Genomic DNA, 23,800 nt, shown 5'->3' with positions numbered 1-23,800 from the left:
ATATCGAACGGCTTGATTTAATAGATGGTCAAACATATAAGGAGATTAAAACAAAACCACTGGATGGATTTTAATCATGATAGGATGGTTGTGTACAGGCACTGCCAACAGACATTTCAGTGCAATCAACTTGTAAAAGTGCATGTACCATTATATGACCCCTTTAAGAACAAACTTTACAGTGAAGTAGGAGACATCTCGTGTTCAGCACTTACACTTTTATAATGAACAACATTTGATTATTCAAAGATTCAGAAGTCTTCAACGAGGAAGAAGGAGCAGACGTAATTTTAAGGATTTTTAAACCGGAAACAGGACTAAAATATTTCAGCAGAGTATTTTATGTCTTAAACGAGTATCATGCAGGTGTGTGAGGAGAGCATCATGACAGAACACAGATCAAATATACATGTAGATCACAAGATGAGAGTAAATACGTCAAAATATTACAATGGAAGTTTCATCAACATTTTTTTTTTTTTTGGTTTACTTAAAGTTACTATATGTTAAATTAAAAGATAATTATTATTTATTTTTTAAAGAATATTTTTGCCCATTTTTAGGCCTTTATTGTCAGGACAGCTGAAGACATGGAGGGGGGAGGGGGAGGGGGAGGGAGGGGAGGGGAGGGGGGGGGGGGGGGGGGTGGCATGCAGCAAAGGGTCAAAGGTCGGGGGTCAAACCCAGGCCCGGTGCATCGAAGAGTACACCTCTACATATGAGCGCACGCTCCAGCATCTGAGCCATCCCTCATCAACACCAGATATATACACTAGCCTGCAGCTGACCGCACAGTGAATGAACCACGCTCACGGATTAGAGAGTAGAGATTGTTCTTGATATTTAAAAAATAACTCTTTAATCCTTTGATTGGTTCATACTTTGAGTAAGGAATATCCATAAAAGCCGTCATAACTTCTTTTCCATAATGACACGGGCTAGGCTCATCCTGATACACCTCAATTCTACATTCTTCAATTTCATCATTATACATTTTACATGGCGTATAGTCCATAGTCACTCCATAAGTAACAAGAATGGACCACCCCAAAGAATCCGCTATAAACACATCTGAATTGATCTTGAAGGTCTTGTATTTCTCCAGCAAATTATCCAGGTGCCGTATATACACATCGATTGCAGTTTTGATTTCATGAACACAGTCTGATGCAGGTTTACCCTCAGCCTGAATATCCAGTCGAGCCTCATGGATCAGCATCTGGACGTGGAAGGCGGCTCCGTTGACCCACATCTTGAACCCACGGTCGCTCATCTGTCCGTCATACAGCAGGGAGTTTCTGAGGCTGGTGAGACATTTGCTCAAGTCCTGTTCCAGTCTCCTTATTTCCCCCCGTAATCGTTGGTTATTCTTCATGTACACTTCATGGCGTTTCAGATACTCTTCCATTGCGTCTCGGACACCGAAGGCTTTCTCTTCCCCAAACACACGTCGTAACAGGCTGTATGTTTTATCTGTGTCAGCACTTGTCTGAGTGCTGGCCTTGATGGCGATCTCTATGACCATGGAAATCACCAAAGCTCCAATTCCAACAGCATTCGGGACTGAAGTCAGTGGACCAATGGCAGATCCAAGACCGCGGCCGTAACCCGGCACCGTGTTGAGCATCTCCTTAGAGCAGGGGTTCCCAAACTTTTTAGCCCGCGACCCCCATGATAAATGCGCTGCTGCCCCGCGACCCCGCACCTCCCCCACCCCAGGGTCCGAAATTAAATTTTTGGCTCACCTGCCACGGGGACTGGTAGATGAAAAAATCCACCAGCCAAGCATATTTTTTACCAGCCAAAATAATAAACAGCCTTTTTTTTGTCACATATACATTCATTTCAGTACTTTTAATTGAGATAATAAGGTAGGCCTATTATGTTGAATAGAAACGTAAAAAAAAATGTCCAGAGCAAAATTTGAAATGCATAATAAAAAAAATCGATATTGCCTATATATATTGATCAAAATGTGAGAAATATATGAAATATTACTATCATTGGGGTGAAATAATATATATATTTTTTTTTTGTCAGTTTTGTTAGCCGACTCATGTGGAAGGGAAGGCAGAACGTAACCTCGGTTCCCTGAGAGATAAGGGAACGAGTATTGCGTTGCGAACGCTATGGGAAAACTCCTTTTCTCGAGAAAAGAACGGCCATGGTGTGTAAAGCAGAAGCAGCCTGAGCCTGGCCAGCGGCGGAGTATGCACGATCCGCGAGTGCTGAAGACGTTCTGCACGGCTTAGATGGGTGCGCAGCCTTCCAACTGCCAGCAGGACACAAATGGGCGGCGACCGCTTCTTCCAGTGGCGGGAGCTTTTTCCTCAGCGCCGTCAACAGATAGAGCGTTAACTGTGTACACACCGCCGCCGACTTGAGCTGCAAAGAAGCTCTGGCCGTCCTGTCAAGGACGCTTGTCAAAAAGTATGGGGAAGCTTGACGCTGGGCCGCTCTGAATAGTGAATGCGCGCGCGCGGCCGGGGCTCTCGCTCTCTCTCTCTCTCTGTTCGTTCTTAGAGGCAGAAGAGCGCGTGCGCGCTGAAAATTTCATATTTTGGTATGAACATTCACCCGCCAGTGTGGCGGATAGCCTTTTGAGATTTACTCGCCAAACAGAAAATCTACCCGGTGTGATCGTACGTGCGAAAGGGTTAAATTAATTGCAACAAAAATATATAGGGCCTATATATTTTTTCCACTTTTTAAAAAAGAAATCATGTCGCGACCCCTGCGCCGGGGTCCGGCGACCCCCCGGGGGGTCGCGACCCCCACTTTGGGAACCACTGCCTTAGAGAAAGCCTGCAGCGCAGCGTTAGAGTCGGAACCAGAATATTTCAGCAGAGACTCATCTATGCCTACATCTGGTAAGTGGCATGGTTGATGTAAAACGTTTCTATACACCAAAAGAGCAGAGCTCTCAAAGTCCGCTTGTGAGAATGAGCCGCCCATGATTATTCCTCTCGATCTGTGATCGCTCACACAGAGTTCAGATGTCCCCCGACCAGTAGACTGAACACTGTTATCAGAATACTGAGATAAGATCCAGCCAGCTCCCTATGAAGGTAAAGAGTAGCACAACTCGAGAGCACGTCGATGTGAATTTGAAGGATGGGGGCGGGAGGGGGGGTGTTCAAACAAGCCGTTTTATTGGTTGGCGCCTAGCCAATGAAATGGGACTTCTATTGTACGTGATATCACGAAACTGGATATTACTGGAAATATTACTGGAGATATTACTGGAGATATTACTGTATATATTACTGTATATATTACTGGAGATATTACTGTATATTACTGGAGATATTACTGGAGATATTACTGTATATTACTGGAGATATTACTGTATATTACTGGAGATATTACTGGAGATATTACTGTATATTACTGGAGATATTACTGGAGATATTACTGTATATTACTGGAGATATTACTGTATATTTACTGGAGAAACTACTGTATATTACTGGAGATATTACTGTATATATTACTGGAGATATTACTGTATATTTACTGGAGATATTACTGTATATTACTGGAGATATTACTGGAGATATTACTGTATATTACTGGAGATATTACTGTATATTTACTGGAGAAATTACTGTATATTACTGGAGATATTACTGTATATTTACTGGAGAAATTACTGTATATTACTGGAGATATTACTGTATATTACTGGAGATATTACTGTATATATTACTGTATATTACTGGAGATATTACTGTATATTTACTGGAGATATTACTGTATATTACTGGAGATATTACTGGGGATATTACTGTATATTACTGGAGATATTACTGTATGTTACTGGAGATATTACTGTATATTACTGGAGATATTACTGTATATCTTCTATTGCGCAAACCAATAAAACAGCTCATTTATTTATTGTACAAGTTCTCAAATTCACATTTACATTGTCATTTAGCAGACGCTTTTATCCAAAGCGACTTACAATTTAGGACTAAATTAAGCGAGTCATCGTGAAGAGGCAAAAACATCTACGTGCTCTCGAGTTTGGCTACTCTTTCACCTTCATATCTCCATCACATTTGACCAGGACGACAACAGCCAATCAGAGCTCTGGAAAATGGTTAGGCGTATTTGTTGACTTGTCTCTAAAGTCCAGTGTGTTCAAGGTCCAGAAAAACACATTGTACCGCATGAATCTACATTTATAGTTTATTCAAACACAACCCTAATGCAGTGATTAGAGATTGTTCCTTCATGTGCATTATAAGTGTTTTATAAGCTCCTTAAATAAAGAAAACCTTCACAAAATCCACAACAGAAACAGGACAACGCCAAAAACATGATCAGGATATTGACTTAACCCACGTCAGCATTTATACTGTACAATATTCTGTGATAAACGGGATTCTTTGACTTTTATTTACGTCTTATAAAGGCATCATGTGTTTTAACTGGATCTGTGCAACCAATGATTTATTTCACGTGAAGAGTTATTTTTGTTTTATTAATCAACAACAATATATAACAAACATATACACACACACACACACACACACACACACACACACACACACACACACACACACACACACACACACATTTAAATTCTTTATTTGAATTAAAAGATAAGCATATATCATGGCATAATCCACATTTGGCAGAAAGGTGTACAACAGCAGCTAATATCTCAGTCCATTATGCACATTAAGGGTGAAGGTGGCGCCTGCGCCTCCATATGTAGAGGCTACCAGTTACTGCTGATACACAGCAATATCTTATCAGTTTTTTGGCCTTGTTCTTATGTAGTCCGCAAATCTGCAGGCCTCTTACACACAACTTGTGCACATGGCCTAAACTACCAAAAATGAGGGCAATAACTTTACAGGAGTCGCCAGAGTTATTGAGAACATTAGTACCATGGTTGATATTTCAACAGTTTTGAAGCATAGCAGGTGTCCATGTAAGCATCAAAAGAGCAACCGATTTCTATTATTGTAACGGCTTTGGTGTCTTCATTAATTACAACTATATCAGGTGTATTTGGTAAGTGATTTATGGCAGTTTCCAATATAGCGCACTGTTCATGTGGGGGGGAGAACCAGTCTGTCTTGATTTTTTCGTTACAATGGATTGTGGTAAAGTTGACATTATCTCTGAGCTCCTTCACTGAAAGTGCAGCACTACGGTCGTGACGTGCGATGTCGTCTGTAGGCAGAGCAGCCATTAAGGATGTGCGCCATCGTCTCTCTTTGCCGGCTGTGATGTTGCAGGCAGAACGGCTCGTGTGCAGATGGAAACCATGTTGCTAAGTTGGACTTTGTTGGTAGTACCTGAAGACGAGCTTTAATTGTGAATCTGTGGATGTCATCTTGTAGGGCTGTGTTCTTCAGAACTGTGTGTGATACGTTATGGTCGGCACAGGGCAGGCAGGCCAGTTGTCCCTGTAGGCGTAGGCCTGTCCAGTGCTGTCTCATACGCAAATGGAAGTGATCAATTATTGTCTTTCTGGTGTTTTGAGTGTCAAGGAGTTGGATATTGTCGCCAGTTGTGATGATTGAGTCTGTGACAATGTTCTTGTTGGCTTCCGCCGACTGTCCTGCTGTGTTCCTCCAGTGCGGTTGCAGAGGTCATTCAGGTCCAGCCAGTCCGAGCGCACGGCAAAGCCTGCTGTGTTGGTGTCCAATTTTCCATTGGGTTTTCTTCTGAACCCGAGGAAGCTGGCGTCATCTGATGTAGAAAGAGGGACCTTGCGTTTCCCCAGATGTAGTAGAAGTGAGGCTCGGGCAAGCTCACGCACCGCTGCGTCATCATTATTTAACATCCTTAACAGGTTGCTTCACCTGTGAAACTATTATTAATTATTAATTCATTTATATTAATTAATTATTAATTCATTTATAGGGAATTCAAAAGAGTCACTTATTACAACCGAGCAAATGACTCGTTCGCGGTTCATTTGAACTGGCTGTAACTATCAACTCTGCAACGGATATAAATATCCGAACCATAGTGAAACACTATATAGTTAGCAAGGTAACTTAGATCGAAGTTCAAGACAATAAATTTGTAAGCAGATAACACAAGTAATCTCTTTGTTCAAATACAAACAATACTTTATTGATTATATACTAACACATAAAGCTAATATCTAACACACACACACACACACACACACATTCATACGAGTTGCAGAAAGAGAGAGAGAGGAAAGAGTGAGTTTTGATGAGTGAGATGATTCTATGCACTTATAAGACATGACCTGGAACGAACCATCAATCATTAATTTAACCCTTCTATCGTTTCTTAGACAGGTTATTAAATCTGTATCAAATACACCAGTTCAGCTTAAGAGTCTGGAGGCAGTACTTGCTTGTCTTTGCTTTTGGGGATTCCCTTTTGTTGCGTGAAAAGGGGTTTTCCCGGTCCGTTCGTTGGCTGGTCTCCTCGTGCCTGATGTCTGGGGCGGCCAGTCACGTGGTATGCTGGCGGAATGAAAGTCTTTGTTTGAAGCTGGCTTTGCAGAAGAAACGTGGCTCGAAATCTTGTCGCAAAGCTTAACTTAGAACCGAGACTCACAACGGAAAAGAGAATGATAACTCAGAAAAGAAAGAAAATTGAGAAGAGAGTAGGCTAGTGATGGCTTGAATAAAGCTGTTGAACCCGTTCTTCTGATCTTAATTTGGGTTCCTTCGTCTGCGCGTTTGTTACATGGTTGCTAGTCTTGAGAGAGAGAGACTTCTTGAGAGCGAGCGAACAGAGAGAGAGGGAACTTTGTTTCGGGTCTAAGATTTTAAACTCAAGTTTGTCCCCCCTCCTGAAGAGATCGGACCAATTAGACACTGGCTTTGTTTGTCTCATCGTAAATCATACGTTATCTGGGATCTCCTTACTAGCAGAGAGAAAAGAGGCTACAGTTTAGCCATCATTAGTATTATAAGAATACGAAACATTTTACACAGATTTAATTCCAGCCATCTTGCTAGTTGTGTTCGTAAGATAGCATTGATATGAAACAGTACACACTTTCATTCACACATCCAATAATTATAACACTTACATGAATTATATGGGATTAAAGCATATTAAATGGACACATATATCGTAGAAACACAGAGAATGATGTATGATGTTTATAAGTCCATTGAAAATTGTTCTTGAATGAGTTTTATGTATACTGTAGGAAGAATCTCAGTTTTCCAGTTTAGAGAGAAAAGAACTCTGTTTGTTCGTTCAGAGGGGTCAGGAATGTTGTGGGGGTTCAGCAACATCTGCTGGTATTGATCCGTCTTGCAAACTATCAAAGTTGACCAATAAAAGTATTTGGTCCGCAGCCTTTCCGACGCCTGTTGATGATTTAGGTCAGTCAAGAATTGTTCTGGGATGAGTTTTATGGATTTTGATAGGTAAGTCTCTTTGTGTGCAACATTTATGGGCTTAAGACAGCCCTGAGGTCACGGGTATTTCCTGCTGAAATCTGTTTGTCTCTCTCATGGGACCGCTTAATTGTGGGATTCTCTTAACCAGCCCGTGTTTCGGCAACAAAGTTAGCATTGACCAGTTATTTCGTTAGTGCTGGGGGGCAGTTTTACATAGCCAGGCTGGTTGGTGCCTGGCTGATGACAAGATTGATGATGATCATGAGACGTTCCGAACAAATCTTCTCTCCTCATTCATCGAGAAGCAGAATGTTTGAATTAATATTCTGGAAGAAGATTAGTCTGTGTTTGGTTCATACTCATTATCGCTACAACCATGTCCAGCCTTGTGCAGTATTCACTGCTGAGTTTGTGTATTTGCTCTTCCCATTCGCCCGCGATGTTGAACCGGTGTCCAAGGTAGCTGCAAGTTTCATGGCGCGCATACACTTTAATTTCATTGCCCATGATGGAAAAGGAGGGTGGCTTGTCTTTTTTGGCTTGATACCACCTGTTGCCTCCACTGCGTCTCTCATACAACACAGCGCACGATGGTCTAGTCCGGACCATCGCATGAATTTATCAGTATGGGAGAGCATGGTTTTAATCACTTTCTCATCCCTGGATGACACCTGGACGTCGTCTGCATAGGCCTGGACAGGGTTTGGCGATCTGATGTGCGAGGGGGAGCAGAGGCACAGCCACTTGAGCCACTGGTTAAGGCCTAGAATAAAGTTTACTGCGCTCCATGGGCAGCCGGTCTTGATGCCGGTTCACAGTCTTGATGCCGGTTCTTAGCTGGATTGGGCTAGTCAGTTGGTTTCCACAGATCACCTGGATGAAGGAGTTTCTGTAGATATCCTTAATCATGTTGATATAAGGTTTGGGTAGGTTAGTTTCGTCTAAGGCTTTAATCATAACGCCATGCGGCAATGAGCCGAATGCATCACGGAAGTCTAGAAAGACTGCATAAAACTTGGCGGATTCATGCTTAAAATCATCGATTGCTGTTTTCGTGCTTGTTCATGCCTTGACGATTAATATAGGCCTTTAGTTTTTCCGACAATATGTTCATTTTGCAGAGCCATAGCAGGATGCGATTCAGGATGCACTTCATGAGAACTTTGTAGATGGTAGGGAGCAAAGAGATGTCTCTCCATGTTGCTGGGTTGTCAGGTATATTGTCTTTTTTCGGAATTCTGTGAATAAGGGCTCCTTTCCACGAATTTGGTATTTTCTCATTAGTCAGACAGACATTAAATATTTGCGTTAGTGTGATACATGTCCATTGTTTTGTGGATTTAAGTTTTTCATACGTAACGCCATCAGATCCGCACGCCTTGTTGTTCGGTAGGCTTTCAATCACCCTTAAAAGATGTAAACTCCTGAGATGTAAACAGCGAGGTATTCTGTGTTTCGGTAGGGGGATTTAACTCTAACGCATCTAGCCAAGGGGGCGAGGCGAGGCGTTCACCGGTGACATCTGCTTGGTTTTTATCGCAGTAATAGTTATAAACTCGCTCTGTATCATTCGTGCTTGACGGAGGTTCTGTGAAAATACTGTTATTAAGAATTACTCTAATAGCTATAGTCTTCTTGTTATTCCAGAGATAGGCAATTTCATCGCGGCTCACCTTTCTGAGGCATCTTCTTTTCTGCTGTTCTGTTGAGCTCTGGCTGAATGACCTCGCGTGTAAAGCGGAACTGTTTCTCTGTCCACTCTGTCAGAGCCTCCGATGTTCTGTCTGTTGGGGGCTTGTCAGTGTTCGGCAGTTTGTTGAGAATCCTCACTGTGTATTTGAGAAGAGGTATTCCGTAAGGTCTGCCGTTTCGATGATGTGCAGAAAACGTGCCATTTTTGTGGTATTTTCCATTTAAGATCGCCATGAGTTTATTCCACTGTGTCGGGTCTGTTCCAGTAAATGTTATCCTCTGTCTATCGTCGACCAGCTTCATGTCCAGGATTTTTAGGAAAGCTCTTTCTTCTGCTTCAAACCGCAATCATTCCTCATGGGAAAGACGCTGGACGTAGCCGCCGAACTCTCCCGGGTTGTGTATTCCTTCTACCAGGTGAGACGCCGGGTCATAGGTGCGCCACTGTTGTATGTGTATTTTGCCGGATTTGCGGGCTTCTTTCAGGGTCCCCTTCAGAGTTGTTATTAAGTAGGGCCCTATGAAATCCGTTTTATTTTTTCTCAAATTCCGTTTTATTTTTTTTCAAATTCCGTTTTTTCGGATTTATTTTTAGCCCTTTTGGATTTTTCAGATTTGCTTGTTTTCTTTTCACTTCTAAGCAGTATTGACCTTTACCAATTCAGTTACACAAACTCACAATTCAGCTGTTTTATTTAAACTGTTAATATATTCAGCAAAGCACATTCAAATTTCTCCAAAATTCAGCCAAACCTTTAACAAATCTCTGGCCAAAAATAACATTATTTAATACAGTAAAGGTAACAATTACAAGGTAGGATTGATGAATATTAAATTAAAGATTAAATTAGCCTTTAAATAATTTTTCACAAAGAATGTTTTATAAAAAGATAAACCTCACATATTTAAGCCTTTAAATCATTTTTATAAAAAGAATGAGTCAAAAAAGATAAATTACTGACATTTACAAATACAATGCATATAAGCTTATCTTTTATTATTAATAGTAAAATTCGGTCTGATTTTCCCGTGGCGTCTGTCGTTGTTATGCAACCATGCACTCTCCACAACGACAAAGAAGTTTTAGTAGCTAATAGATTTCCACCACCGTTGTTACGGAAAGGGTGAAGTTGATATGTTGGTTCCTGTCTCATGAACTGCGGTGCGCTTGCGGCATTCTGAAGAGTTGAGGTGTTTTCATCTCGCTGCACCTGGAAAAAATGAGCGCGTCGCTTCAGTTATGAGCGCGCTTGCCGCGCGCCTACATTTGAAATAACGAACTTGAGCGCGCAAAAGACACGACATGTGAACGGCCCCTTGATGTGCTAGTTACCTCCAGTCAGGCCACGGAGACGGTAAAAGATACGCAGCAAGAAGAAACACTAGTGGTTCACACGTGCGCACATGCTGAAAACAAGCGGGAAGGAAGTCGACCGGAAGTTGAAGCCGGCTGCGTGCCGCCATCTTGTAGCAGAACTTCACTTGTGTTAGCATTCCCATTGACTCCCATTCATTTTGGCGTCACTTTGACAGCGAATATCTTTACATCTGATGCGTTTAAAGACTCCATTTGTTTATTATTTATTTCTAAAGAAACACGACAATGTATAATGGGCTCCATTACCTTCTATGTTACATTATGGCCCTGTAGAAACAGTTTTTATAAAAATAGGCTAACGATTGCGTCATAACCACTCGACTCTCTGTCACACAGTAGAGAGATTACCGTACAGACAGGAGGAGAAGCTCGCGGGCAATCGGGGGACGCGAGGGCGTTACATTTTAAAATAAATACTATACAAAATAATTAATCAGAATACTTACTCCTGCTCACTCATGCCAAAGAACTCTTTGCTCAAGCTCGCCGTCTCTGCAAGATTAACGTTGGCAGTTTTCACGCACAGCTACTAGAAGATTTACATCTGTCAGACAGGTTGCTCACGTCATCAAGCTTAGTCTGAGTCGGTCTGAGTCTGCGCGTCAGGGACGGAAGTGCTAAAAAAATCGCTAAAAACGGGCTTCACTTGTCTCAATTGAGTTTCAATGAGATGGCTCTGTCCACTTCTTTTACTGTCTATGGCTGAAAAGCGCGCTGTTTGCATCCCTGTATATTAACTGTATTGACAGATGTCTCTCTATATGGCTCTGGGTTTAGGTAGAGACCTAAGCACAATGCTTAGTCATAAAACAGATATAACACTACGATGTCCAGCAATCGATTTAAATAGTACATTGATTGGGTTTAAGTGGTCCTTCAATGAGGCCTATTATATGTTGATCCGACGAAAATAAGTGTGTATTTAAGTGGTCCAGGGGGGCATGTCAGAGGTTCTGGGTTCTAATCCGCACTCATAGTTTTTTTTTTTTTTTTTTTATCAAAACCGATTATGTTTTTCAGTGGTTGTATATCAGGCAGGGACACTTTTTTGTGCTTTTTGTTTTCTAATTGCACCGGAACGAGTCTCTCCACAATGGATTGAAGCGTGCGTCTGAGTGAAGGCTGTGCGCGAGCCAGAAACAAACATAGTATCCGCGCTACTGATCGCAGCGGCAACGAGCACTTTGATCAGTTGATTTAAAAAAAACCCAACACATTTCAGCGCTAGATCGCGTCTTATTTAAGAAACGAACGAAATGAATGCTCTGCTAGTTAACTGAAGATGTTTTGTTTATTTGTATTGGTACATTCGTGCCGCGAGATGTTTCAAAAGTGGTGGGGACAATATCGACCTTAGAAAATAGTGGTGGGGACATGTCCCACCCGTCCCATCCGCAAATTACGCCTATGGACACACACACACACACACACACACACACACACACACACACACGTCTATATTACCAACGGGACTATCGCTCTACACTGGCCAAGAGGGGACTAGGGTTTCTGGTCATTTTGAAGAAACAAAAATGACATACAAAATTTAATTTTAAGGCCCTTTTTCATAATATAACTTAAAATATGCATTTATATTTATTTAAACAAAAACATGCCAAGAGGGGACCTGCAACTCTGACTGATGTCTAACTATCCAACAGGAGACTCCTATAGCCTGCAATGGAACTGTGTGTGTGTGAACAGTGAAGTGAACGTCCCTGAATGAGGGAACGGAGGACGTAGTCAACGTCGACTGAATGGGGATCAGACAGGCTGGGTAGAAGACCCAGCCTGTCTTCTTCGTACTACTATTTAATCAAGCCATTCAACAGAAGAGTAAATACGGAGTGGACGCACGCACCAGTTGCTTTTTCCGCTGAGGAGCCGAGCGGCCCCCGGAATCAGCGGTGTTCCAGCGGTAGTGGCAAGGGGACAACGTCCTCCGTTCCCTCCTTCAGGGAACAGTCGGTTGCATATGCAACCAGGACGTTCCCTTTCAGTCGACAACGTCAGACATAGTCAACGTCGAAAAGCATTTTTACGTATCCAGTCTATGGGGGGGAATGGTGCAGCAAGCGACACTTCGAACCGGGCTCACAGTGAACTGGCTTCATGAGAAGGGAGCCCACGGGAAGCAGCGGTTCGACTATAGGTGTCGCCCAGCCCCCAACTCTAAAATATCTGTCAGCGAAGCACCACGCGAGCATGATAACTGTTTCTTTAAAAACAGAATTTGTAACTCACTGCCTTCAGTGGCACAGGGGCGGTCTCTGCAGAGCAGTAGCACCAGAGATAAGGCCCAAGAGGATAAAGAGGGGTGCAAGGCAGATTCCCTTGCTCCCTCAGGAACCTGATGATCAGGACGTGCTTCCCATGCTACTGTATCATGATGTGCGTCAAAGAAAAAATAGAGGCAACATCATTTTGAGGGTGGAGGACACAGTCCTCACTCCAACCCATCTTGCAGGAAAGAGAGCATTGAAATGACCAAACGCCTTCAGGATCTCCTCATGGAGAGAAGACTCACTCAACGAATAGGTGTCACTTCTATTTGGCGTAAGCAACACTTCCTCTTAGGGGGTGCTCTCGCAGAAGTGATGGTTACTACCACATAGTTCTGCGGTAGCCACCTGAACCTCTGAGTCCATCTTTAGGACCGGCCTGGAATCTCTCCAGGGGTCTGAACGCGGGTGCCATCATGCCCCGTCCCTGAAAATGTATTCAGGGGAAAGTCAGGAAGGGCTGTTGAGGGGAACTAAGTCTGGTTGGGCCAATAAGGGGCAACTATCAAGACCGGCTCCACTCCTGACCTAGCACAGTAGGTGCAAGCGACATGCGCGCACAAGACAGGAGCACTCCTCAACACTAGGTGTGAAGAAGTCTCTGTAGCATCAGGAGCATCTCTGCTCAACACCTGAGTGTGATGAAAATCACTGAACTTGAGTGGGCGCCAATCGACAATGAGTCGCATAGCCACCTTTTTAGAAGGCTCACTGGGGAGCGTATTTCTGCGGGGCCCCGGGGCCAGCTGAGAGCCAGTGTCTGTCTAAGGGTTGTCCGCTCAGACAGAAATAACACAACTGGCAGAGGAACGAATCTGGAGAGGCAAACAGATGTAACTGTGTGGCCCCGAAGTGATCCCTGCTCAGCTGGAGCTCGACCTTGAAGAGGCATGTTGGACCGAGTCCATCCCCATACCAGAAAAGAGATACTCAGCCCGTGGGCGAGATTACTCTCTCCCAGTTGACCTGAAGACCCAACTGGCTGTGGAGCAGTCGTAGGGTAGGACTCTGTACTGATACTTCGAACCCTCAAACGCAACACTCAGGATAGCCTGTGGTGCGGAAGGCTAGAGATCTGAAGTACATGTCATTCAGGTCAAACGCTGCAGACCAAGCTTGGGGGCGGGGCATTCTGAAAAATGCCTCTCTGGGTAGCAATTTGGACGGAGGCTTTCGAGAAAGGGCCCGTTTCAAGTGACACAGGGCCAAGATGGTCACGACCCACCACATACTAGGTACATGAAGAATGAGTTTATAAAAACTGGCCTTCATATCGGCTGGAGGGAGCGGCTATATCACGTCCAGTAGGACAGCAACATGTGCACGCAAGACAGGAGCATTGCTCAACACTAGGTGTGATGAATATTACTGAGCTTTCAGGAGCATATCTGCTCACCACCTAGTGTGATGATTATCACTGAACTTGCCGAGCGAAAATGAATCGCATAGCCGAGTCTGATGGTCACAGTCCGGTCTGGACCGGTTGGGAAGCTTTATCTGCTTCTACGAACCAGGCCCAGGCTCAGAAGACCACAGACGTACCTGATGTGGGGCAGCAAGGTGGAGGACAGTGATGTGAGTGTGCAGTGCAACACTTACCTGTCTCCACTGGGGGGCAGGGGATGCGTGAGAATACGGATGACCGGGTCTTCGAACCGCACCCAGCTGCCGTCCTGGCGAACAGGAGGGATCTGAGGGGTGCAAGGCTTTATAGGGTCATACACCGCCAGACTTGCCCTCCTGGGACCCAGGAACAGAGGAATTTGCTCTTTCTTTGAAGTATGGGTACCGCTTGCTCTGCTCTGCACACAACGAAGACTCCACCCGGCCCTCACCCGGTGGCAGGGAGTGGATCGGTGACCAACTCCAAGAACATCCCCCGCTCAGGAAAGCTTTCGCTGTCGCTTGCCACATGGATTTGCAGGGCCTAGAACGCCATTGGCGACGGCCTCCTTCTGCGCTTGGGCGGCAGAGAACTGTTGGGCGCAGTCCTCCGCCGCATCGCCAACCAGCCCAACCTGGGAAATTGGTGAGACCAGGAACCGGACCTTGTCTGCATCCGCCATATCAACCAGGCTGAGCCAATGATGGTGCTCCTGAACCACTAAGGTGGACATCGCCAGATCGATCACGCATGCCACGACACTCATGACCTGGAGGGCGAGGTCGGATGCAGTACGGTGCTCATCTATGAGCGCACGGTCTGGGCTACCCTCGTACATGTCCATGAGTGCCCTGGCCTGATAGACCTGTAGCAGCGCCATGGCATGCAAAGAGGAGGCGGCTTGCCCACAGGCCTTGTAAGTTCTGCCCGTCGGAACGGACGAGAACTCACAGGCCTTAGTGGGGAGACGAGTATCCCCCCAAAAGGCAGCACCCGGCGGACACAGGTGCACCTGTGTTACGACAGACCGCTCCACTGGAGGGATAGCCTCATAACCCTTCACCGCTCCTCCGTCAAGGATAGAACCACTCAGGCAGTTTACGGCAGTAAAAGGTGCCGTCCCAGACCTAGTAAATTACTCATGCACTTCGGGAAAGATGGGTACTGGGGCGGTGGGCTGAGAACCAGCACAGCCCACCCCGAGATACCAAACATCCAACCGAGACTGAGCAGGACACCGTGGAGGGTTCCACTCGAGCCCAACAACCTCAGCGGCCCGTTTCAGCATAGCTGACAATTCTGGCTCTGGCAATGTTATACTCCCAGAGGGAGACAACGCAGTTGAGTCATCATCTCCAGAGGCCAGCTCACCCTCCGATGCTGCAATCGGCATCCTGTCCTCTGGGGGAGCCCCGGGTGAAACGGCCGGTCCACCCATTACAGATGGACCAGCACGCTCCACGGGGGACTCCACCGGCTCCGGTGGAAGGGAGGAGTGAGGAGCCCACAGGGAATGGTTACCATGCGAGACATCCAACGCTATCTTCCAATCACCCATCCCACGCTGCACCCGAGGGCGGGACATGGTAATGGGGACTCCAGCTTTGCGGACAAAGGCGAGACTCGATCTCAACACCGCGACAGTCATATTCCCGCAATGGGAACATGAACCGTCCAAAAAAAGCTGCTTCAGTGTGCTGTAAGCCCAAACACGTGATGAAACAATTGTGACCGTCAGAGAGGAACAGGGAACGACCGCATCCAGAAAGGCACGGGTGGAATGACATTTTGAGAAAGACACACTTTCGTGTTGCTCTTTTGGGAAATGGGACCATCACCAGTGCCGGAGCACACACGGAATGACCGCGGCAACACTGAATCAGCAAACTGAAACAGTGAAGAACTCACTTCTCGCCCTCTAACCAGCCGTCAAACACACAAACAATTCGAAATTTGATGCTGATAAACAGCAGTTGAGAGCTCAAGACGCTCACGATTACCGCTGCACCCGTACTGTAGAAACACCAACACTAGGAGGTCTTCCCGCAAGAACACGACACACTCGCTTGCTGTGTAAACAGTAGTAACACTTCTGAGACATCCGATCGGCTCCGAAGCGAAAGGCAACTGGTGCGTGCGTCCACTTACGTATTTATACCCGCGCTGCGGGGCGGAGCGTGTAATCACACACACCAATGTTGAATTGGCTTGATTAAATAGTGGTATGAAGAAGACAGGCTCCCTAAGCGTGATCCCCATTCAGTCGACGTCAACTACGTCTCAACTGAAAGGGAACTGGCAGTAAAGTGTGGCTTGATTATGTAACTTATTATATATATATATATATATTTATATATACATTTCAGATGGGCAATATATATGTACACTTTATTTTTTTTAAATACGGTACCTGACTATACGTCATTTCTCTACTGTGCGACAGAAAGTTGCGTGGTCATGACACAATTGTTAGCCTATCTTTACAAAAACGTCTGCTACGGAGCCATAACGTGAGATACAAGCTAATGGAGCTTTTGATGCATTGTCGTGTTTCTTTAGAAATAAATAATGGACAAATGGAGTCTTTAAATGCTTCAGATGTAAATTTGTAAAATATTCGCTGTCAAAGTGACGCCAAAATGAATGGCAGTCAATGGAATGCTAACAGAAGGTGATGGCTAGTTAGCCTTAGCATCTCCCTATAGGAGGAACGCTTTCCGGATGCTCACACACAAAATATTATGTTGCCATGGAGAAGATCAGTTAGCCACTGGTGACACCGTAGCTGGGGTTCTGTTTTCCCTTTTGTTAAGCACCTTTTAAGCCCACAGACTATTCAAAGCGCTCTAAGGCAAAGAAAACAGGGTTAAAAATCAGCACCATCTAGCCAAACGCTGGTAGATTTGCTTCACTGTAGCCGTAAAAACAATGGTAATGTACTGAGTGGCTGGTGAAGATTTGAACATTACTAGCCATTTGGCTGGTGGTCGAAAAAGTACATTTCAAACCCTGAAGAAAGACATTAAAAAAACATTTAAAAACAAAAACAGAAAATTCCACAAAGAAATTAATTTAATGGCACAGCAGAAGCCTACTGTATATTGGCAACACTTTAAGTTAAAACACACAGACACGTGGAACAATAACACACATGATCCTTTATTGTTAAAGAGAACATCACAAAAGCAAACGTTAAGAACAAACTTTACAGTGAAGTAGGAGACATCTCGTGTTCAGCACTTACACTTTTATAATGAACAACATTTACTTATTCAAAGATTCAGAAGTCTTCAACGAGGAAGAAGGAGCAGACGTAAGTTTAATGATTTTTAAACCGGAAACAGGACTAAAATATTTCAGTATTTTATGTCTTAAGCAAGTAACATGCAGGTGTGCCAGGAGAGCATCATGACAGAACACAGATCAAATATACATGTAGATCACAAGATGAGATTAAATACGTTAAAATATTACAATGGAAGTTTTATCAACATTTTTTTTATTATTATTTTTTTACTTAAAGTTACTATATGTTAAATTAAAAGATTATAATTATTTTTTTTAGATTAACAGTTTTTTATTAAAAGATTATAATTATTATTATTTTTTAAAGATTATTTTTGGCCATTTTAGGCCTTTATTGACAGGACAGCTGAAGACATGAAAGGAGAGAGGGGGGGGGGATGACATGTAGCAAAGGGCCAAAGGTCGGGGGTCAAACCCAGGCCCGGTGCATCGAAGAGTACACCTCTACATATGAGCGCACGCTCCAGCATCTGAGCCATCCCTTATCAACACCAGATATCTAAACTAACCTGCAGCTGACGGCACAGTGAATGAACCATGGTCATGGATTGAAGAGTAGAGATTGTTCTTGATATTTAAAAAATAACTCTCTAAACCTTCGATCTTTTTATCATTTATGTAAACAAAATCCATAAAAGGTGCCATAATTTCTTTTTCATAATCACACGGGTCAGGAGACCCATACACCTCAGTACCACATCCTTCAATGTCATTATACATATTACATTTCAATTCTAAAGTATTGCAGAAAAAAAAAATACCGTCACATACTTTCCACTTCCACTCAGAATTCCTTATAAACCTATATGAATTGGCCTTGTAGGTCTTGTATTTCTCCAGCAAAGGATCCAGGTGCCGTAAATACTCATTGATTGTAGCTTCGATTTCATGAACACAGCCTGATGCAGGTTTACCAGCCTGAATATCCAGTCGAGCGCCATGGATCAGCATCTGGACGTGGAAGGCGGCTCCGTTGACCCACATCTTGAGCCCATGGTCGCTCATCTGTCCGTCATACAGCAGGGAGTTTCTGAGCCTGGTGAGATCTTTGCTCAAGTCCGGTTCCAGTCTCCTTAATTCCTCCTGTAATTGTTGGGTATTGTTCATGTGCACTCGATGGCGTTTCAGAAACTCTGACATTGTGTCTCGGACACTCGAAGCTTTCTCTTGCCCAAACACTCGTTGTATCAGGCTGTATGTGTTATCTGTGTCACCACTTGGCTGAGTGTTGCTCTTGATGGCGATCTCTATAATCATGGAAATCACCAAAGCTCCAAGTCCAACAGCATTCGGGACTGAATTCAGTGCAGCAAAGGCAGATCCAAGCTTTTCGACGTAATCTGGCACCGTGTTGAGCATCTCCTCAGAGTAAGCCTGCAGCACAGCGTTAGAGTCGGGACCAGAATATTTCAGCAGAGACTCATCTATGCCTATATCTGGTAAGAGGCATCCATGATAATGTGAAACACCTATATACAACGAAAGACCAGACTGCTTATAGTCCATTTCTGAGTATGAGTGTGAGTCTGAGGGGGTTTGGCCCATGATTATTCCTCTCGATCTGTGATCGCTCACACAGAGTTCAGATGTCCCCCGACCAGCAGACTGAACACTAGAATCAGAATACTGAGATAAAGCCCAGCCAGCTCCCTATGAAGGTAAAAGAGTAGCAAAGCCCGAGAGCTCGTAGATGTGAATATAAAGGATTGGGGGGGGGGTTCAAATGAGACGTTTTATTGGTTGGCGTTTAGCCAATGAAATGGGACTTCTATTGTACGTGATGATGTCACGAAACACTCGTCCTCTGAAACGCTAACATGGCTTAATGCAAGACTGATATTAAAATAAATAAATGATATGAACTCAGTGATCCAAAACTCAGTAAACACCACACTAATAATGCATACTATACAGAATAACAGATGAGCACAGAATATGAATGCAACGCGTTTAATTGTACGTTATGCATTTTCCTCCCATAGAAAACCAAGGAAACACTTATTTTACATTTATTTACATTTATTCATTTAGCAGCCGCTTTTATCCACAGCGATTACACATGAGAACAACAGAAGCAGTGGAACTACAGTAGGACAGCAATATACTAGTGCTATGGCCCTCGCTCGTCAAGGCAGTGACAGATTTGAGAAGTTGCGAGTGCCTAATTGAGGTTGTACTGCGAATGTGAATGTAAGAATAAGTGCAAATATATATTTCTAGTTTGTGTCTGTCATTGTATTTCTGTGAATGGCATTTTACACATTGGTGACTATTGTCTGCGAGTGCAAATCTCAACATTCAACTTCAGATTTTTATTGTACAGGTTTTCCCACTGGAGCTGTGAGTGTAAATTGTAGCGTACACGTATGAATATTTATTGTACAAGTTCTCAAATTCACATCTACGTGCTCTCGAGTTTTGCTACTCTTTTACCTTCATATCTTCATCACATATGACCAGGATGACAGCCAATCAGAGCTCTGGAAAATGGTTTGGCGTATTTGTTGACTTGTCTCTAAAGTCCAGTGTGTTCAAGGTCCAGAAACACATTGTGCCGCATGAATCTACATTTATAGTTTATTCAAATACAACCCTAATGCAGTGATTAGAGATTGTTCCTTCATGTGCATTATAAGTGTTTTATAAGTGTTTTATAAAGAAAACCTTCACAGAATCCACATCAGAAACAGGACAACGCCAAAAACATACACAGGATATTCACCTTATTCCGGAAGTAGCACTGGGTGGCGCCATCCGCGTAATCTCACTTCCTGGTTTAGCTACTTAGCGCTTTGTTTGCCCTGGTCCAATCTGTTATCTGTCTTAGTTTAATTTAATTGCCTTCAAATTTAAAGAAATTAGAGATGGCCAGTGTTAACTGTGCAGTCCGTGGCCGGAGATCAACAGCCGGAGAAAAAGAAATTTGACGCTGTCTCAGCTTCGTTATGAGCATCAAAAGAAGAGATCTGAATGTTGTGGGCCAGCATTTACTCTGCACCGATCCCCGGTGTGCACAAACACTACTACATGTAAAGTTTGAAACATTATTACACCACAGTTTGTTTGCTTAATCACCAGATACATTTGCAGTGTATAGCCAACAGATGAGAAAAAAATAGCCACGAACTGGTGTAGAAAGAAAGTAGAGCCTCAACTAGATGAACAAGAGGGTAACGTTAGCTTAGCTAACTGCTAGCTGCAATTTCTTATGCTTTGATCTCTAACACAAGTAATGGCTGTAAAATAAATCCAGCGACTGAATTCTAGAGGACCATAGCTTTCAAACATGGTATAGCATGTGTATGTGTCCTGTAGTGAGACCATTACAACGTTAGATGTTTGTGGCTAATGTAGGCTAAACACTACACATCGGCCGGGCTGCGATCAGACAGGCAGACGGGTCATATAAACACCTAAAAGTCGTTTAAAAATTACCCCGAGAAACAGTGCATTGCTGTGCTGTTGGTACAGACGTACATAGCACATTTGGCACAAATTAGCTTATCTTATGTGACATTTTATCAGTGAGACTTCTCTGCAGTTCTCCTCGAAATTGAATAAGGGTCCGCTAAACCGGAAGGTGGTTTACAACGGAAGTACTGGACAGAAGTAAAAGTGGGCGGGGCGGAATAAGGTGAATTGACTTAACCTTCGTCAGCATTTATACTGTACCATATTCTGTGATAAACGGGATTCTTTGACTTTTCTTTAGGTCTTATAAAGGCATCATGTGTTTTAACTGGATCTGTGCAACCGAGGATTTATTTCACGTGAATAGTTATTTTTGTTTTAAACAAGTTTATTGAACAATAATATATAACACACACACACATACACACACACAGAGATGCACACACACACACACACACACTCCAACAGCCAATCAGAGCTCTGGAAAACGGTTAGGCGTATTTGTTGACTTGTCTCTAAAGTCCAGTGTGTTCAAGGTCCATAAAAACACATTGTGCCGCATGAATCTACATTTATAGTTTATTCAAATACAAGTCAAGTCATCTTTATTTATATAGCGCTTTTAACAATGTAGATTGTTTCAAAGCAGCTTTACAGAGATAAATGTATAATTTAAGGTGTTACGGGCAGTCGGACACCACCCTTAACAAAAAGGAGAGACGCACACAGATCAGCTCGTATCAAAAATAGGGGTATGTTTATTTAACAGAATTGGTATCAAATAATAGGTAGGTTAACAATAAAATCAACTACAAAAGCGGAACGCTTCTACTGCCGGGTGGACAGCTAGACGGTAGTCACTCAAAAGACCGAAAGCACGGCTGTGTGTCGACTCTGTTCTCAGTGTATGTGTGTGCAGTCAGGAGCAGTCTCAGAAGCCTTTTATAGCGCAAATAGGCTTCGCTCAGGTGTGGCTCATCTGTACTTAAGAAAAGGGGAAGAGACACTGCACTCAAACACATGTGTAGGAACAAACACCAGAGCTGGGGGACGTAACATGAGGTAACAGAGATTGTTTTGGCTTTATAGCGGTTCTTTAATAAAGTTATTTTCCAGGTTTTGATTGATTCGCTTCCGTCGCAACGATCATTTGTTATTAAATTAGGGGCCGCTAAGACGACACCATTCCCTCTACACAGACTTTAAACGCGAACCTGTGAGAAACGCTGATGGCGTTCACATGCGCATTTAGAATGGGTTCTATAGTTATGTAAAGCTCGAGAGCACGTAGATGTGGATTTGAAGGACTTTTTTTTACCTTCATATCTCCCTCACATATGAGCAGGATCACAACAGCCAATCAGAGCTCTGGAAAACGGTTAGGCGTATTTGTTGACTTGTCTCTAAAGTCCAGTGTGTTCAAGTTCAAGCTTTACTTTAACTTTTCACCAGGAATTTTGTTTTGAAAAACTTTTATTTTGTACAATATGGCACACTGTCACTCTCGTGGTGTTCCCGGACAAAAATGACCGGACTACAAATAACTTAAAAATCACTCGTTATGCAATATTATCACCCAATATTGGATTGAATCTTTTTGTCAACTTGTTCTCTTTCAGTTAGGACTGGTTTTATATTTCTATTTGCATCTGATTAATCGTAGGCCTCATTTATTTGAGAGTAGGCATCTCATTTTTTTAGTAAAAAAAAACATTATTTTTGAATAATTTTGGAAATATGAAATAAAATCTGATTAGCTTCATTTAATTGGCCCACTCAGGGCTTCAGATATTTGGGTGTGGTTAATACGCCTCATGCCTCCCAATTGTATAATGATAATTATGGTAAACTAATGTCCAAAATCAAAGCAGATGTGGGGCGTTGGGATATTCTCCCCCTGTCTTTAATAGGCAGAATAGAAGTTGTAAAGATGAACATTCTTCCTCGTCTTTTGTATATTTTTCAGGCCTTGCCTATATGGATACCTCCATCTGTGTTTAAAAATCTGGATAAGATGATTTCTACATTTGTGTGGCAGGGGAAAAAACCTAGGATCCGAAAGAGATTACTGTGCAGCTCTAAGGGAACTGGTGACTTGAGTCTACCCAATTTCAAGCTGTATTATTGGGCAGCACAGTTACGAGCAATAGTGGAATGGGTGATTCAGGACGTGGATACAAATTGGTTATGGTTGGAGAATCTCTCAAGCCCATCGGCTCCCTTGGAGACAGCATTATTTTTGGAGCAAAAGAAATGGAGAGAACTTAAAATACAAAATGAATGGATCGCCTGTACTCATCGTATATGGTCAATGTTGAGGAAGAGAATGGGTATCCCTTTAACAACTTCACGTGCACTCCAAATAACCAAATTGAGTGACTTTCCTCCAGGTAAAATGGATCCTGTTTTTTTTAATTGGGTAGGAAAGGGACTGATAACTGTACACCAGATGTTTGATGGGGAAATCCTAAAATCCTTCAAACAATTACAGGACAAACATGGACTATCCTCCAAAGATTTCTTCCGATATTTGCAGATACGGAACTATATAAGGTCGAGTAGGGAATGGGAATCCTTGAAAAGATTGCCTAGCTCTAGGAATCCTATTTGATCAAAAATATCACTGAAAAAAATAAGAAAAAAACTGTTTCAAATTTGTATAATTTCCTACAGTCACAATTGTTAGATAATTCTTTTGATATAAAAGGCAAATGGGTATTAGAAGCAAATATTATTATTGAGGATGAAGAATGGATTAAGGCTTGTGAAATTAGTCACAAAACCACAAATAGTCCCGTGTGGAAAGAATTCGTTTGGAAAGTCGTGATGAGATTCTTTAGGACTCCCTCAATTATTTTCAGTTTTGACAAAAGTAAATCAAATAATTGGAGAAATTGTAACTAAATTGGAGATCATACTCATATTTTTTGGGATTGCCCCATCCTGAAGCCCCTCTGGCGGGGAGTTACGCGGTAAATTCAATTCA

The 23,800-nt window shown here is 43.1% G+C and overlaps 2 protein-coding genes across 2 annotated transcripts in view; both read right to left on the bottom strand.

The window, feature by feature from the left end:
• Window positions 1–23,800, bottom strand: part of LOC309489805 (NHL repeat-containing protein 3-like) — a 42,203-nt gene that overhangs the window by 7,168 nt on the left and 11,235 nt on the right. The gene's annotated exons all lie outside the window — the stretch shown is intronic.
• Window positions 637–3,185, bottom strand: LOC309489787 (uncharacterized protein). Its single transcript, XM_082158695.1, has 2 exons — window positions 2,791–3,185; window positions 637–1,627 (listed from the first exon to the last, which is right to left on the bottom strand). The coding sequence occupies exons 1-2, from the start codon at window positions 2,953–2,955 to the stop codon at window positions 773–775; spliced, it is 1,020 nt and encodes a 339-aa protein (XP_082014821.1). The 5' UTR covers window positions 2,956–3,185; the 3' UTR covers window positions 637–772.

Source organism: Leuciscus leuciscus (assembly GCF_965113295.1).
Source record: "Leuciscus leuciscus genome assembly, chromosome: 24".
Classification (NCBI taxonomy): Eukaryota; Metazoa; Chordata; class Actinopteri; order Cypriniformes; family Leuciscidae; genus Leuciscus; species Leuciscus leuciscus.
Note: the sequence above shows the minus strand (reverse complement) of the source record. Positions and strands in the feature narration are given on the sequence as shown.

What these genes read in the sequence shown, in the direction of transcription:
- LOC309489787 (XM_082158695.1), bottom strand. Translation starts at nt 2,955, where the DNA reads ATGGGCGGCTCATTCTCACAAGCGGACTTTGAGAGCTCTGCTCTTTTG. An exon ending in TGCAGGCTTTCTCTAAGGCA is followed by an intron (nt 1,628 to 2,790) that starts GTGGTTCCCAAA and finishes TGCTCTAAGGAG; the next exon opens with ATGCTCAACACGGTGCCGGG.